This window comes from Sorex fumeus, unplaced genomic scaffold (genome assembly GCF_029834395.1).
Source record: "Sorex fumeus unplaced genomic scaffold, SorFum_2.1 ptg000073l, whole genome shotgun sequence".
Lineage (NCBI taxonomy): Eukaryota > Metazoa > Chordata > Mammalia > Eulipotyphla > Soricidae > Sorex > Sorex fumeus.
In genome coordinates, this window is record NW_026606130.1 from 5205323 (window position 1) to 5222894 (window position 17572).

The 17572-nt window shown below is 45.6% G+C and overlaps 1 protein-coding gene across 1 annotated transcript; it reads right to left on the bottom strand.

Annotated features, from left to right (window-relative positions):
• Nucleotides 1–209: 209 nt before the first annotated feature.
• LOC130038098 (uncharacterized protein CXorf49 homolog) lies at nt 210–2432 on the bottom strand. Its single transcript, XM_056130033.1, has 2 exons — nt 1122–2432; nt 210–617 (listed from the first exon to the last, which is right to left on the bottom strand). Exons 1-2 carry the CDS (start codon nt 2430–2432, stop codon nt 210–212), a joined length of 1719 nt encoding a protein of 572 aa, XP_055986008.1.
• Between the last annotated feature and the right edge of the window lie 15140 nt (nt 2433–17572).

Below are 17572 nucleotides of genomic sequence, written 5' to 3' on the forward strand. Positions count from 1 at the left end.
GCATATATTTATTTCTTTATAGCAAATATATTTATTGTCGGCTATTTCCTTTTTCGATTCCTCCGCCCCTCTCGGAGAGCCCGGCAAGCTACCGAGAGTATTCGATATGCCAGACACAGTAACAACAAAGTCTCCAATGGAGACGTTACTGGGCCCGCTCGAGCAAAATCGACGATCAACGGGAGGGCCTATTGCCTATTGCCTTCCTTTTACTTCACAGGAAAGGCTCGGTTCCCCCTGAAAGTCCACATGCCAGCTGCAGTGAGCGACACTGCTACAGAACACCCTGGCCACTCAGCCCAGGGGAAGGATGACGGGGCTGCACGCTGTCCTCTGCGAATCTCGGTTCCCGTCAGCACACTTCCAAGGTAGGCAAGGCTGAGATCCCCCACAAGCACAGAGGCAGCATTTTCCCTCTCCCCCGCGCCTTCTTCCACTGCTAGCAAACCCACAAACTCACCTGAGCGAGCAGGTCGTCTGATGCTGATGTCTCCTTGGCTCAGAACCAAGGCCTGAGGGTTCCCTGGAGCTCGCTGAGCTCTAGCGCTGAGGCTGCCGCTGCTGCCTTCTGCAAAACGCATGCTCTGGCCAGATTGCTTTGGCTTGCTTGTCTGGATCTACAACAGGATATTCTCCATGGAATTAATACAACTAGAGGTGTATTTGTAGGGGCGAGGCTGAGGCAGGGAAGGAGAGAGGGAATTCAGAGGATAATCCTGAGAGCACTGTCTTGCTTAGTCAGGCCCTCAGGCAGTCCAGGAGGCAGACTCAGGAAGAACAGAAGGATATTGAAAGCAGCCAGGCCCAGTCCAGGGTAGGCTGTGGGAGGTAACAGGAAGTAGGAATGTCAGGGGCCTAGTTTTTGCAGAATTGCCCTAAAGCAAACCATCTTCCACCCCTCCCTCCCAGGGGGTGAGGGGAGGCAGGAAACCTGCCAGGTTGGAGAACGTCTTCTGGCCTACAGGATGCGATTGTCATTTTCTCCCTATCCAAACGTGCCACATCTGGCATCCTAATGATCCCGGCACCCCCTGCCCTGAGGGTAAGACAGAGGGAGCAAGGTAGAGAGAAGGGGTGAGGAAAGGAAAGGGTGTGGAGGCAGGAGGAGGATCTCGACCCACCTGGCCCTTGGGAGATGTCTCTCTCTTCGAGTCATCATCTCTGGCCAACTGCTCACACTCTCTTGGCTTCCTGGCCACAGATTTCTTGCCACTGGTACAAGTGTGCTTAGGCTGCTTGCTTGGCAGAGGCAGCAAGGAATGCCGCTCAGACCTCCCAAGCGTTTTGGCACCAGGAATTGGTGGGAATGTGGAAGACTCTGGAGCAGCTGCTGACGCTCTCTGTGCCCAGGAAGGACCGGACCTCCCCAGGGCCAATTTGGAGGGAGCCCCGAGGGATTTCTTCTCTTGGATCGCACTCCTAGAAGTGCCTAGCGGCAGGCTGGTTTCTAGGGACACTCCAGAGTAGCTGGGCCTGCCCCGTCCCTTCCCCACAACCACATTCAGCCAGTTCTTGCCAGGAGAGGTTTCCCGACCTCCTGCAGCCTGCCTCTCCAGAGGTACGGGCACTCTTCGCGGAGGGGAGGGAGGCATGGACCCTTGCATGTAAAACAAGTTCTCCCGACCAGGGAACTTGGCGCGCCTGTGCGCATCTCTAGAATTGTCAGGGCTCCGGGTGCTAGTTGGGCCCCTTTCCCTGGAGGCCCCGCCCTTGGTGGCCCCTCTCCCTTCTCTCGCCCTCTGGGCCTCATTGAAGTCATCTGGCGAGTCAAGTTCAGAAGCCAGCTTGGTCAGGCCTTCTGCAGAAGGGGCCCTCTGCAGAAGGGCCTTCGGCACATTCAACCGGCCCCTAGAGCCTCTCCTAGTCAGCCTCCCATCTTGGCCTCCCTTGGGCCCACTGAGGCTGCGAGAGCTGGCAGCGGCCGGATGCACTTCTACTAGGTCAGGAGGGAATGGGGGCCTAGCACAGACCACTGAATTGAGCCCCTGCCAACGGGCGGAGTTCTCATCCCAGCAGCTCACTGGGGATGGGTTTCTGCGGACATCCCGTGGCTCTTGGTGGAGCACCGGCGGCGGCTCCCTGGCTGCCTCGGACTCCTCGGTAAACGTGGGCATTAGGGCCATCAGGTCAGGACGCTCCTCATCCCTGATGTCATCACCACGGAGCGCAGTGATGCCAAGAAGGCCTTCTGGGTCACAAAGCACTGCTTCTCCCACTGCCATCAGTTGGGACCCATAGTCGGAAGCCCGGGGGCCCTGGAACCCTCCCTCCGTGCTGCCCCTTGGGGGCACCGTCTGGCCTACGCCTAGGCCGGGTGTGGGTGGGACTCTGGGGCCTGTTCTCAAAAACCTGACCGGCTCCTCACTCCTGGGGCCCACATTCACTCCACACAATGTCACCTCAGCTTTGTCCTCATCTTCCGGGGAACTCATGCTCCAGTCTAGGTAGCCCTGACTGGGGAGGGGACGGGCCTACTCCTTCCTGGAGGCAGAGGTGAGCCTTCAGCGAACTGGCCCCGGGCCACAGGCGACCCGCTGCCTATGGCGACCAACCGGCCACCGCAGGCTATGGAGGGGGCGGGGGGGGGGGGTCCCTCTGCGCATGATTGTGATGTCATTAGCCACCGCTGCTGCCTCCTTCTCATTGGCCAGTAACCTCTCCCGCCGGCCCTCTGTGCTCTGCGCCCTGACCAATAAGAGGGAGGGCCTTCGCTTAAAGGCCCAGCACACACTGCGGGAACCTGGCGAACGGAAGTCTGTCACGTGACAAGATGGCGCTCGCTGAGCTCTAGTCCCACCTCTTCCTCGTCCACGCACTACTGACTTGCCTCCTTGTCAGCGTTTCAGGCTCACTGCTCAGAGGGTCCTGGTAGGACGAGGATAAGGCACTTGTCTTTCCTGAAAGTGAGCCCCAAGGAACTGGCCAGCTCTTTTGTGGAGTGAATGTAACACCTGCGTTCCCTCCATACAACGTGTATGTCCAGTTTCTGCAAAATCAACATGTGCAATTAATTGCCAAATTGCCAGTATTTTATTCTTTTCTTCCTTCTTCTTTTATTTGCATGTCGTATCATTTTATTTATTTGCGATTCAAAGAACTGAGATTTATAAAGTAATTGAGAGTTGCATTTTAAGCATATAATATCCCAACATCAATCCCAACACCAGTGTCAACTTCCCTCCACCAGTGTTTCCATACTGCATCTCTTCAACCACCCCGCTCACCCCCACTTGCCACTTTGACGGGTGCATTAAAAACTCGGTGGTTGCAGTTAGATCTCATGGTTTCCGTCTTAAGTCTGTGCTCTGAATGTATAACTCTACCACTATCTCGCATCATCAGTATGACTGAAGTGCTGATCCCTGTTCCTCATTACTTCCCTTTCTCACCTTCTTTCTTTCCTCTTGCATTCTTTGCTCTTATGTCCTCTCCTCCTAAGCTCTGGGGTCAAGGTGATTTGGGCATCCTCCCTTTACTGCATTACATTTCCTCATCCACTTATTCTATATACCACAGATGAGAGAAATCATCCTGTGTTTGTCTTTCTTTTTCTGGCCTACTTCAATCAACTTGGTAGCTCAAAGTTCCAACCAGGTGGCAGCCAACTGCTTGGTTTCATCGTTCCCTGCCGCTACATAGTACTCCATTAATTACGTATACCACATCATCAAAATCCGTTCATCTGTCATTGGACACCTGGGTTGATTCCACACCTTGGTTATTGTACTGACTGCAACGACGAATAATGGTGTACATATGGCCTTTTAAATGAATAGTTTTAAGTCCTGGGGGAGGGTAGATGCACAAAAGTGGAATTGCTGGGACCTAGTGAAGCACACTTCTAAGTTTACTGAGGATTCTCCATACTGTTTTCACGGGGCTTGAACCACCCAACAACATTTCCACAAGCAGTGGATCTGAGTCCCTTTTTTACCACATCCCCCACCAGCAAGGTTCTATTTACTATTTTTATTTTATTAAATCACCACGAGCTACAGTTACAAAACATTCATGTTTGAGTTTCAGTCATATAATGATCAACAGCCATCTTTCCACAAGTGTACATTTTCCACCACCAATGTCCCCAAGTATCCCCACCCTGTGCCACGCTCCCCCTGCCTTTATGGCAGACAATTGCCTTCTTTCTCTCACTACTCATGGCGATTATAGTTTGCAGCACAGATTACAGGTAATGAGAGGCCATCGTGTTTGGTCTATTATCTACTTTGAGCACTTATCTCCCATGCCGAGCGATCCCTCCAACTGTTATTGACTTAGTGTTCCCTTCTCTATCTCAGCTGCCTTCTCCCCAGCTCATAAGGCAGGTTTCCAACGGTGGGCTACTTTTCCTGGCCCTTGTCCCTACTGTCCTTGGCTGTTAGCTTCATATTATGATATTTTATATTCCACAAATGAGTACAGTCATTCTATGTCGGTCCCTCTCTTTCTGATACATATCACTTAGCATGGTACTCACCACGGCCATCCACTTAAAAGCAAATTTCATGACTTCATCTTTCCTAATAGCTACATAGTATCCCATTGTGTAGATGTACCAAAGTTTCTTTAACCAGCCGCCTGTTCCCAGGCACTCAGGTTGTTTCCAGATTCAGGCTATTGTGAACAGTGCTGCAATGAACATCCAGGTGCAGATGTCATTTCTGCTGTGCTTTTTTTGCAGTATGTTCCCAGAAGTGGTATTGCGGCGTCATATGGAAGCTCAATTTCTAGTTGGTGAAGGAATGCCCATATTGTTTTCCCAAAGGGCTGGACCAGTCAGCATTCCCACCAACAGTGAAGGAGAGTCCCTTTCTCCCCACATCCATGCGAACACCAGTTGCTTTTGTTCTTTTGGATATGTGCCAGCCTCTGTGGTGTGAGATGATATCCCATTGTTGTTTTGATCTGCATCTCCCTGATAATTAGTGATGAAGAGCATTTTTTCATGTGCCTTTTGGCCATTTGTATTTCTTTTGTGAGGAAGCTTCCGTTCATTTCTTCTCCCCATTTTTGATGGGCTTGGAGGATTTTTTTCTTGTACAATTCTACTAGTGTCTTGTATTTCCTTCATATTAGCCCCTTATCAGAAAGGTATTGGGTGAATGCCCTTTCCCATTCTGTAGACTGTCTTTGTATCCTGGTTGCTGTTTCTTTTGAGGTGCAGAAGCTTCTTGGTTTAAGATAGGCCCATTGGTTTATCTCTGCTTCCACTTGTTTGGTCAGTGGCATTTCATTTTTGAAGATACCTTGGGTTTCATGGGTCATGGAAGGTTTTCCGACCTTTTCTTCAGTGTACCTGATGGATTCTGGTCTGATGTTGAGGTCTTTAATCCATTTTGATCTGACTTTTGTGCGTGGTGTTAGGTAGAGGTCTGAGCCTACTTTTGTTGCGTGTAGCTGTACAGTTTGGCCAGCACCATTTGTTAAAGAGGTTTTCGTTGCTCCACTTCATAGTTTTGCTCGCTTCTCAAAGATTAGATGATACTATACTTAGAGACCCCTAAAGACTCTACCAAGAAGCTACTAGAAACAATAGACTTGTATAGTAAGGTCACAGGTTATAAAATAATGCCCCAAAGTCCATGGATTTCCTATAAGCAAATAATGAGAGAGAATAAAGTGATATGAAAAAAACAGCCCCATTTACGAACATGCCCCAGAAAATCAAGTGCCTCGGAATCAGCTTAACTACGGAGGTAAAGGACCCGTACGAAGAATACCACAAAATGCTCCTTCAGTCGAGATAAGTACCAGGAGGTTCACTCCATGGCTTGAAGGCCAGCCACGCGTGCTAGGGGAAAAGGCAGCTCAGATAGAGAAGGGAACACCAAGGAAAGGTGTTGGGAGGATCCTCCCAGGATGGCAGATGCATGCTGGAAGTAGACTATAGACCGAACATGATTGCCACTCAATGCCTCTTTTGCAAACCTCAGCACCCAAAAGGAGAGAGAGGACAAAAGGGAGTGCCCTGCCACAGAGGCGGGATGGGATGGGGGAATAGGGGGTGGGAGGGATACTGGGATCATTGGAGGTGTTGAATGCGCACTGGTGGAGGGATGAGTACTCAGTCATTGTATAACTGAAACCCAAGCACAAAACCTTGTAAGTCCACAACTGTACCTCATGGTGTTTCGCTAATAAAAAATTTTAAAATATTAAATAAAATAAAACAAAACATAAAAAAAATTGCTACTTCAAGGAATAAAAGAGGACACGAGGAAATGGAAACACATCCCCTCCTCGTGGATTGGAAGAATTAACATTTTCAAAATGACAATACACTCCAAAGCATTATACAGATTCAACACAATCCCTATAAGGACACCCATGATATTCTTCAGAGAAATTGATCAAACACTCCGGAATTTCATATGGAGCAGAAAGCCCCCACGAATAGCTGAAGCAATTCTTGGCGGGGGGGGGGGGGGGTGGCGAAAATGGGAGGCATCAACTTTCCCAACCTCAAACTCTACTAAAAAATGGTAAAAATTAAAGCAGCATGGTATTGGAACAAAGACAGATCTGCAGACCAATGGAATAGGGTTGAATATCCTTACACACACCCTCAAATATATGTGCGTACTGACTGGGGCAAGGTGAAATTCTGTTGTCGTCTTGATTTGTATTTCCCTGATGATAAGTGATGTCGAGCACTTTTTTTGTGTGCCCATCGGTCATCGGCCAGGACAGAATGAACTATTTTCAAAGAACTGTGTTCATTCTCGCCTGTCTTGGGCCAACTTGAAGGACTCCATGCACCTTACCAAGATGTAACTCAGGTCAGAAATGCAGTTACCCACTTTTAGAGAACTTTTTATGGTGCTCAGTCCACAGTCTTCCTGAGGAAAAGATGGAGACAGGGGGTGAGGGAATAAGGGCATTCAAAAGAGCACTTTCTTGCTGGGGAATTTAGAAAGCTGAATGCATGCTTGAACAGATCAAATCCTCAGAAAAGTCCTGAGAAATCCAGTGTTTTCAACTCCTGGCTCATCTATAGATTCACGCCAAGCAGCAAGTGAAGGTTAACATGTGGGTTTCGTGGTTTTCTTTAACTGGCCTGGATGAACATTGAAGGTGTGTCATCTCAGAGTTCATATGCAAAGACAAAGACGTTTTCCTTTTACTGCCTTTCTCTTCCTCTTCTCCCTGTGTCTCCTCATCCTCTTCCTCTATCTGCTGCTACTTCTTGGCATCTTTCTACTCACTCCTCTTCCTCGATATTTTTTGCCGTTTTCTTCTCCATCTCCTCCTCCTGGTCGTCTTCCTTCTTATCCTCCTCCTCTTCCACTTAACTCGTGCTTTTCTTGAATTCCTATTGTGATTTTTGTCTTCACTCTCTTTTTTCTTCCTCCTCATGTATTTCAAAAGTGTTTTGACAAAACACATGTTTAACACAAGCAAAATGAACAGCCATCAACCATGACAAAGGATACCGATTTTAAAGTTGATTTTGGATGCCACCAAATAAATATGGAATATGGAACTTCTCACAGTAAGCAAAAGGGCCCCGAGAGTACGAATATGATTTATAGAGTTAGCAATTTATATAAAATTTGCACTTCTCAGCTCCGTATTGATAACTGTGGTGCTGGAATTATGTGCATGAGAAAGCATCATTAGCAGTATCATAAATCATAGAATCGCAATAAATTTGGAAAGGGAGGGTTAGGGCCACACCGAGCAAGTGCCCAGGGCCTACTCCTGGCTCTGGCCTCAGGGACCACTCCTCACGGGTCTCAGGGCCCATATGGGGTGCTGGAGATGGAACTCGAATCAGCCACGTGCCAGGCAAGTGCCCCCAAACTGTACTCTCATTCTAGCGCCATAACAAGATTCTTTTTCTTAAAGAAAGTGATTGGGCATGCAAAGAAACAAGAACGCAACCATGTCCACTTTTGAAAAGAACAGCAATTGTCTTTGTAGAAGCTGAGGCATTGGGGAAACTGCACACAGATGTTAATTCTAGTATGTTAACGCATGCTCACTGAGCATGCGCAACAGAGCACGAGAAAACTGAGATAAGGATAAGGATAAGCTGAATTAGAAATTCTGATAGAAGTTCTAGTTCTTAATAGAATTAGAATTTATCAAAGCTGTTTAGAAATCAGCAATTCGAAATAAAGAATAAAGAATTAGAAACTACCAAAAGGACCAAAGGACTGTTCAGCAGCCAAAAAAGGCAACAATGTATGTGACAAGTTCACTGTAGGGCTTTGGTAGCAGTTGACAGCAAACAGAAAAAAGACACGTGAAACCTAACAATAGGATTAATGCCATTATCAGGTGTAAGGAGCAGAAAGGAACAGGAAGGAAGAGAGAAAAACAAGGCCCAGGAGACTTGTGGAACTCCATAAAACACACCAACATACACCAAAAGGGAGTGCCAGAAACAGAGGATAAAGAAAGGTGGCAGAACGAATATTTAAAGACAGAGTAGTTCACATTGTCCTATCTGCAAAAAAAGACACACATCTCCAGTCTGAAGAATTTTTTTAAAAATTTTTATTAGTGAGACACCATGAGGTGCAGTTGTAGACATACAAATTTTGTGCTTGGGTTTCAATTATACAATGATCAAATACCCGTCCCTCCACCAGTGCCCATTCCCCACCACCACGGATCCCAGTATCCCTCTCCCCCCATCCCCCCCCCCCCCATCCCACCCTGCCTCTGTGGCAGGGCATTCCCCTCTGTTCTCTCTCTCCTTTTGGGTGTTGTGGTTTGCAAAAGAGGCATTGAGTGGCAATCAGGTTTGGTCTGCAGTCTGAAGAATTTTAAGAGCCTCAAAAAGGAACGATGAGATCGTGACCACAGCAGAACAGATTATAATCAAATGGCTAAAAGCCAGAGAGAAAGGGGGGGACTCCTTTATTTGTTGCTTTGGGGCCACAGCCAGTGTTTCTCAGGGCTATGCCAGGCTCTATGTCCAAGAATGATCCATCAGGGAGCTTGGGAATGGCAGTCTTTGGCATTTTAGGCAAGTGCCTTATGTGTACTAGTGGTAGGATCTCTGTACTAGATGTATCTGTATCTAGTATCTGTCCGGATAATAGTATCTCTGCTGTCTGCACTATCTCTCTGGCCCCTACCGAAGGATGCTCTTGAGATTCGAGTTAAGTAGCTTGTCAAGTACTCGGTAACTTCATCAAGATTAGCAACGGAAATCTCATCAGAAGTGGAGGCAATATTGAGGGCATGGGGTGACATTTTTAAAGTGCTGGACAAAAAGTTTTGTCCAGCAGGACTGGCATACCGAAAAGGTAAGGAGTGGCTGAGATATTCCTAAATAAACAAAAGAGAGATGAGGGGGTTTACAGAGAGTAGGCCTGTCCCAAGGAAATTCTGAAGGAGATTATGATACTAGGCAGATACTCAAAAGTGCCCGAAGGAGTCAAAAATTGGGAAGAGGTAGCTACAGGGGTAAATATAAAAGTCACCACGATGTTTTTTGATTTCTATCTCCTATTTTAATATCCTGCATAACTTAATTGATAGGTATATAAAATGCACAGCTCCAATGATGGGTGCGGGCTATAATAGCGACAAAACTATTTGCTGTAACTAATTTGCTATAATAATACCTTTGATGGTGCAGTGGAGCTATATAAGAATGAAATTCTGAACGACATTGAAGGTAACTCGTCATAAAGTTGAACAGGACAGTTAAAAGTTACGATGATAGCTGTGAGCTCCGTGTAACCACTAAGCTCTTACAAATCGTTACAGTTTCTGTGTGTGTCTTTGAAATTAAAAGCGTGGCACACGGGCGGTCAGAACAAGAGCACAGAGTGTAAGGTGCTTGTCTCATACCCCAGCCGACCTGGCTTTGGCGCAGGTACCGCACATGGTCCCCTAAGCCTCACCAGGAGTAGTACCTGAGCACAAAGCAAGGAGTAAGCCATGAGCACAGCTGGGAGCCTCCCCCCCCCCCCAACGCCCTCAAGAAAGCAACAAGACAATTTAGCACACTAGGAAAGAATCAAATGAACACAAACGAAAGCAGCAGTGGGAAAAGTGAGGAGTAAAAGTCATACAAGAATCAAAGAGCTCAATGGTGGGAGCAAGTCCCTCCATATCAGCAACAAATTTAAATGTAAATGGTAGGAATTGCCCATGTAAATATCCCATCGAAAGGATGAATGATTTCAAAGTTTGATCCATCTATATTTCCTCAGTATCTAAAGCCCCAAGAGGACAGGAGAAGAGAGTCCCTGCATGCAGCAAGCAAGAGATCTATTGTCACCATTCTGACAATAGATAATGTAAACATTAAGTTCAAAAGAGGTAACGGGATGAACTAGGATGTCATAAAGCTATGAAAAGGCTTGATTTTGAGAAGATATACCAAGTATAAACTTCCCTGCACTCAGCCACATACCACCAGAAATATATGATTCAGCTGCTGGCAAAATTTAAGGGAGAAATAGATTCTTGCACAACATTAGCTTGAGACTCCTGCAACCTCATTTTAGAAATGATAGAAAGGATCTCAGCAAGGAAACAGAGCCTCGATGAGTAACATTTAGGTATATATGTACACACATACACTATCTGTCTCTACCTACATATTTTTAGAATCTAAAATTACACTGTACATAATATGTATATTCAGACTCCAAGGTCTAACAGCCACCCAACAACAATGCACAACATAAATGTCTCAGGTAGACAAATGTTGACCAGGACACATCCACAGATCAACTGACAAAACGAGTTGGAGTGAAAACTCTGATAGGGCCTCCAAGTAGTGCTCAGAGTGCCAGGGAGCCTCTGCCAATGGTACCCTTTGAACCTTACTGGTAAAGGTAAAGGTAAAGGCCCTCCAGTTGATCGTCGATTTGCTCAAGCGGGCCCAGTAACGTCTCCATTGGAGACTTTGTTGTTACTGTGTCTGGCATATCGAATACTCTCGGTAGCTTGCCGGGCTCTCCGAGAGGGGCGGAGGAATCGAACTCGGGTCGGCCATGTTGGCCGCTTGTAAGGCGAACGCCCTACCCGCTGTGCTATCGCTCCAGCGTTTCAATATTAGCGTCCCGGGATGTGGTGTTACTCAGGCCTACTGGTGCCCACGTCCACAGGGACACCTCTGTGCTTCTCGACAGCAAATTCTTTTTGCTGTTGTTATTGGTGGTGGTGGTGGTGGTGGTTTGTCGTGGGGAAATAGCCAGAGGTGCTCAGGGCTTACTGTTGACTCTGCGCTCAGGGATCACTCCGGACTTACTCGAGGGACCATATGCGGTGCTGGGGGTCGAATCCGGGTCAGCCACGTGCAAAGGAAGAGCCCTACCCACTGTACTGTCACTCTGTACTGTCACTCCCTAAAATATAAAGTTTTTAAAAGATCTAAACCAAACCATGTGTGCTCTCCAGTAATACTAGTGTAATTGAGAGAAACGTCAATAGCAGAAGGAAATATGGACAACTCACGATACACAACCTGGTATCAAAGGTTCAAAATTAAATCAATTAAACATTGATATTAGATGACATAGGAGCAAAATGGAAAACACAAGAAGAGCCCAATCTCAAAACATATAGTGAAAGTAGGTTTGGAAGAGAACGTACAGCTGTGAACACCTACGTAAGAAAGCAAGAAAATGATCAAATCAGGATCTTAGACTTACACCTTAGGAAATAATACAACAAAGAAAAAAAAACAAAGTAAACCTAAAGATACCAGAAAAAGAAAGTGACAAAGATTGGAGCAAAGATGAACAAATTAGAGGTTAAATTTTTTTCAATCCGTGACAACAACCCTTCATCCTTAGAAAAATCAGCCAATGAATACATAGAAACAGGAGATGAGAAGCACATACACTGAAAAGTATACAACGGTGTCAAAAGGAATTAGGGGAAAGCACAAATGAATGAAAAAAAATATCCGTTGTTCCTGATTTGGTACGCAGTGTTGTTAAGAAGGTATACACTCAATGCGGTGTACAGAGATAATGGTCTCTTCAGAAAAAAATAACCAGTGGGTTATTCCGTAGGGGCAATCCCCAGCTAGCTCAAGGACTCGGGGCCACTGCCATAGATGCTTATGAACTGGCTAGGCAACGTGGATTTGGTGGTTGGGTGCTCAGTCCTGGGCAATGCAATGCTGTTGGTGTTAGCGTTTGAACTCAGGCAACTTGTGATCGAACTGCCTCTTGAGCTATTTCTCCAGTCCCCCAAACTTGTGTTCAAAGGAAGTTTGTGAGCGATACCCAAAGTTTTATGAAGCCACAATGCTCCCCAAACCGTCAACAACGGAACAAAGTTGGAGGACTCACACCTCCATCTCAAGACATAATACACATGGGGCTGGAGCGATAGCACAGCAGGTAGGGCATTTGCCTTGCACGCGGCCGACCCGGGTTTGATTCCCAGCATCCCATTTGGTCCCCCGAGCACTGCCAGGAGTAATTCCTGACTGCATGAGCCAGGAGTAACCCCTGTGCAACACCGGGTGTGACCCGAAAGGCAGAAAAAATGGAAAGGCATAATATGCAATTATAGTAATCAGAACAATATGGTAGTTTCTCAAAGATGCAAATAGATCAACAGAATAGAATAGGAAAGTGAAGGGGAGAAACCACTTTTTCCTTCTGCCCTCCTGAGCTCTTGACAGACATAGTAATAGGCAGATTGGCACATAATAATCGGCAGATTGGCAGGCGTCCAAACCAAAGCAGCATGTTTTGAACATGTAGACTTCATCACAAACTGGGTGGCTCTCCACAAACAGGTAACTTCTCTGTTGCCTGAGATTCTCATTGTCAGCAGTCTAAATAATCCTCTGCGTGGTAACTTTCATTCACAGTGCAGATCCCGGTTTGCAGATTGCTCCATGATTTTATTGAATCAGTCCCTTTCCAGAGGGTTGGTTTGTGCAGTATTGCAGGTGGGCCCCCAAAAGCAGATCTGTAAGGTACCACAGTGAACTATTGGATAAGGGGCATTTCCACGGCAGCCAGTGCAGATTCCTCAATGTTAGGCTTGAAGCATTCTTCACAGCATCACCGCCTCTGCCGTTGTCACTAGCTATTCACGTAAGCTTTCTGAGTGTCCCAAAGAGCAACTTCTCCAAAGCATATATCATGTTGCGTAGCTTTGACTTTCAAGGGAGAAGGCAGCCTTTGATCTGATGATTCCCAGGCAGAAGTGTGAGAGCACAAAGTGGAAACATTAGTTTCAACAGCCGTAGCCCAAGAGTTGATGAAACTAGAATGCAGGCATCAGACAAGTTTGCAATGAGATCACAAAAGTATGTCCTAGTGCTCCATCGCGTTTTAAACGTTCCCTAAACATTTACGCCCCCACTCTCATTTCTAGCAGACAGGATTGGGAATAAGTTTAGTGTCATTGAACTTGCTCTGATCATTTCTGAAAGTGCAGCAATATGAGTGATGGATCACATAAGACCTTATTCAATCTCCTGTGCTGGAGCTTTTCAAGGGGAGTTCATATTATCCTTTGACAGTGTATTTCTTTTGGGCCTGCTGTTGTTGTTGTTGTTGCTGCTGTTGTTGTTTTGGGCCACACCCGAGGTACTCAGGGCTTACTCCCGGCTCTGATTCAGAGATCACCCCTGCCAAGGCATTGGGGACCTCACATGCAGTGTTGGCCATAGAACGTGGGTCGGCTGCATGCAAGGCAAATGTCAGACATATCTCAAATGGAGCTTAGGAGACATGTGTGAGAGCACAGGTCTAAGTACTTGCCTTGCATATGGCAGACCCCTGTTCAGAAATAACAACGCCTGCCTAACTTTGCATCCTAATGAACTAGAAAAAAGAATAGGCTAAGACCATGGGAAGCAGATTGGAACACGTAATAAAAATGAGAGCAGATGTGATGTGAGAGAGAAAAAATAAATATGCGGAAAGAAAATGAAAAAAAAACCATGAAATTAAAAGCTGGTCTATTCAAAGAGATAAATAATATTAAGCACCTTTGACTTGACTAAGCAAAAACAAAGACTCTAGTCACCTGTATTAACTCACGAATAAATGGGACAGATTACAACTGATACCCCAGAGCATCACAAGAGACTAATATGAATGCTCACAAGCCCCCAACGGAATCAGTTAGCAGAAACAGATAAGTTCTCAGAAATTTATACATACTGGGACTGAATCAGGAAGAAATACGAAGTCTGAGCAGACCAATAAAGAGTAAAGAGCTTGAATCACTAACCCAACACCCCCCAGCACAGGTCACCCCATGGGCAAGCAGCTTCATTGGAAACTTCTGCCAAAAGCTCAAGAAGAATTAATGTCAATCCTCATTAAATGTGACTCAATGTTGAAGAGGAGGTAGCACTTACAAACTTTTCCTACAAGAGGAGTCAGAGAGAGAGAGAGAGAGAGAGAAAGAGAGAGAGTACAGCAGGTAGGGTGCTTGCCTTGCAGGAGGCCTGCCAGGATTCTATCTTTGGCATCCCGTATGCTTCTCCAGTATGCTTCTCTGAGACCCTCCCGGACTAATTCTGGAGGTCACATCCAGGAGTCACAGCTGAGTTTCACCAGTGCAACCCCAAAGCAAAACACAGGAAAAAAGCTTGTTTTATAAGAAAGACACTTTCTATAAGAAAGTTTTACAGTGACACCGTTGGCAGATGAAGAGACCACAAAAAATGTTATGCCCCCAATCAATAATGTTGAAAATTTTCTATTTAAAACGTTAGCAGACTGAATTTAACAGCATACTATAATTTGAAGTGGGCTTTTCCCCTTGGAAGGCAAGGAAGCTTCAAGATAGGCAGATCAGTAAATGTGATACACCACAGTAAAGAGGATGAAAGACAAAAATTGCAGGTCAGTTATAGATTTAATTTTGTGGTAGAATACTTGTCTTGCACGTGTGAGGCAAGCAGAATGATAGAGAAGATGGAGTGGGGGTGGGGTATCAGGGAGACAGAGAAAAAGAGACGGAGAGAGGGAGAAAGAGGTGGTGACTGAGATTGCAGGTCATATCAGTAGATGCAGAAAAAAGAATATCTGACTGAATATGCATCCTTCCATGGTCACCCTTGCCCCCAAAGCCCCAAAGCACTGAGTATGAAAGGAAGGAGAAAATCTCAACACAGAAAAGCAATATCGCCCTTGTACAGGAAAGATTGGGTGCAAGTTGATTCCACCACCACGATAAAAATTAAGCAGCTCTGTTCTAATGGCCAGGACACAGAAACAAGCCAAGATTAGTAGCCAAAACTGTGATCTGTGTTTGTAGATCCATATAAGTATATATATATATACATATATATTTGTGTGTATGTATGTATATATATGTGTGTTTGTGTGTATATATACGTGTATATGTACATATATACATATACTCAAATATTCTGAAAACATGGACAGATCTTGAAGACATTATGCTAAGTGAGGTATGTCAGAGAAAGAACAAATGCACGATAATAGTTATATGTGGAAATTAAAAATCTGAACTCGCAGAATAGAAAGTATAAATGTGATGACCACCACAGGCAAGGAGATGAGAGAACAGGCAAAATGATGTTTAAGGACACAAAATTGCAGCTAGTCAGAGCCAGTGTGATAGGACAGCGGGTAGGGCATTCGCCTTGTGCACAGCCAACCGGGGTTGCATACCTGGCACTGCTTATGCCCCCCCGAGCCTGCCAGGTTGATCCCTGAGCACAGAGCCAGGAGTGAGCCCTGAGCGTTGCCAGGTGTGGCCCAAAAATAAGCAAACAAAAATTGTAGCTAGTAAAAGATTATTGGAGTGACAGTAGTGTGACAAAAATAGTGCACTATAAACATCAAACTTGCTAAGACACTAGGCTTTAATTATTTCGTCCACAAGGAATAAGTGATAACTATGGCATCAGAGAGAAGTGTTAGCTAAGTAACACCATCATGGAGATCGTGCTGTACATAGAAACGTATCAAAGCAACATGATGCTGTAGCCATATATATGTGTGTGTGTGTGTGTGTGTGTGTGTGTGTGTATGTATATGTGTATATATATATATAGCACAGTGGGGCCTGGAAGATAACTCAGTGGGCTTGAGGAACTCATTCCAGCACTGTATGGTTTCTGAGCACCTCAGGAGCAACCTCCAAGGACCAAACCAGGAGTAGCTTCTAGTACCACCTGGTGTGGCCCCCAAAGAAAACCATTTGCACAGCATTAGAGTCATACGTATTTCAACTTAAAAACAAAAGTAGCACTGTAGCACTGTCCTCCCTGTTGTTCGTCGATTTGCTTGAACGGGCACCAGTAACGTCTCCATTGTGAGACTTGTTACTGTTTTTGGCATATCGAATATGTCACAAGTAGCTTAATAAGAAAATATATTTGTTTGCAGATGCCACAATCTTATATGAAGGAAACACTCAAGAACTCAATACACACACACACACGCACACAAACGATAAAATAAACAAAGTAGCAAGTTGCACAATCAACATACACTGTATGGGGGCTGCTGCGATAGTACAGCGGGTAGTGCCTTTGCCTTCCACGTGGCCAACCCGGGTTCGATTCCCAGCATCCCATATGGTTCCATTGGCACCACCATGAATAATTCCTCAGTGCAGAGCTAGGAGTAACCCCTGAGCATTGCTGGGTGTGACCCAAAAAAGAAAAATAAAACATACATTGTGTGTCTGAATGTCATCATGGACAACTTTCTAAGTATGTCTCATGGTGATTCAATTTAAAAAAAATTAACAACATAGCTAATCATCAGGGAGGTGCAAATGAAAACAACAATGAGATATCCTCTCACACCACAGAGGCTGGCACACATTCAAAGAACAGAAGCAACTAGTGTTGGTGTGGATGTGGGGAAAAAGGGACTCTCCTTCACTGTTTGTGGGAACGCCGACTGGTCCAGCATTTTTGGAAAACAATATGGTCATTCCTTCAAAAACTAGAAATTGAGCTTCTCTATGACCCCGCAATACTACTTCTGGGGTGCAAAAGAGCACAGTAGAAATGACATCTGCACCTGGATGTTCTTGCAGCACTATTCACAATAGCAAGAATCTGGAAACAACCCGAGTGCCCAAGAACAGACGGCTGCTTAAAGAAACTTTGGTACATCTACACAATACAATATCAAGCAGCGGTTAGGAGAGATGAAATCATGAAATTTGCTTATAAGTGGATGGCCATGGCGAGTAACATGCTAAGTGAAATGAGTCAGAAAGAGAGGGACAGACACAGAATGACCGCACTCATTTGTGGAATATAAAATAACATAATAGGAGACTGACACCCAAGGACAGTAGACACAAAGGCCAGTAATATTGCTCCAGAGTACCAAACGTGATAACCTCTCAGTATCTGTATTGCAAACCATGATGCCCAAAAGGAGAGAGAGAGAGAGGGAGGATGGGGAAAATTGTCCGCCATGTAGGCAGAGGGAGGACTGGAAGGCGAGGTGTATACTGGGGACATTGGTGGTGGAGAATGTGCACTGGTGGAGGGATGGGTGTTTGATCATTGTATGACTGAAGCTCAAACACGAAAGCTTGTAACTGTATCTCACGGTGACATTTAAAAACTAATAATAAAGATCTCTTGTCTAGTACCAGAGTGTAGTACGATGTGGAAGGTGCT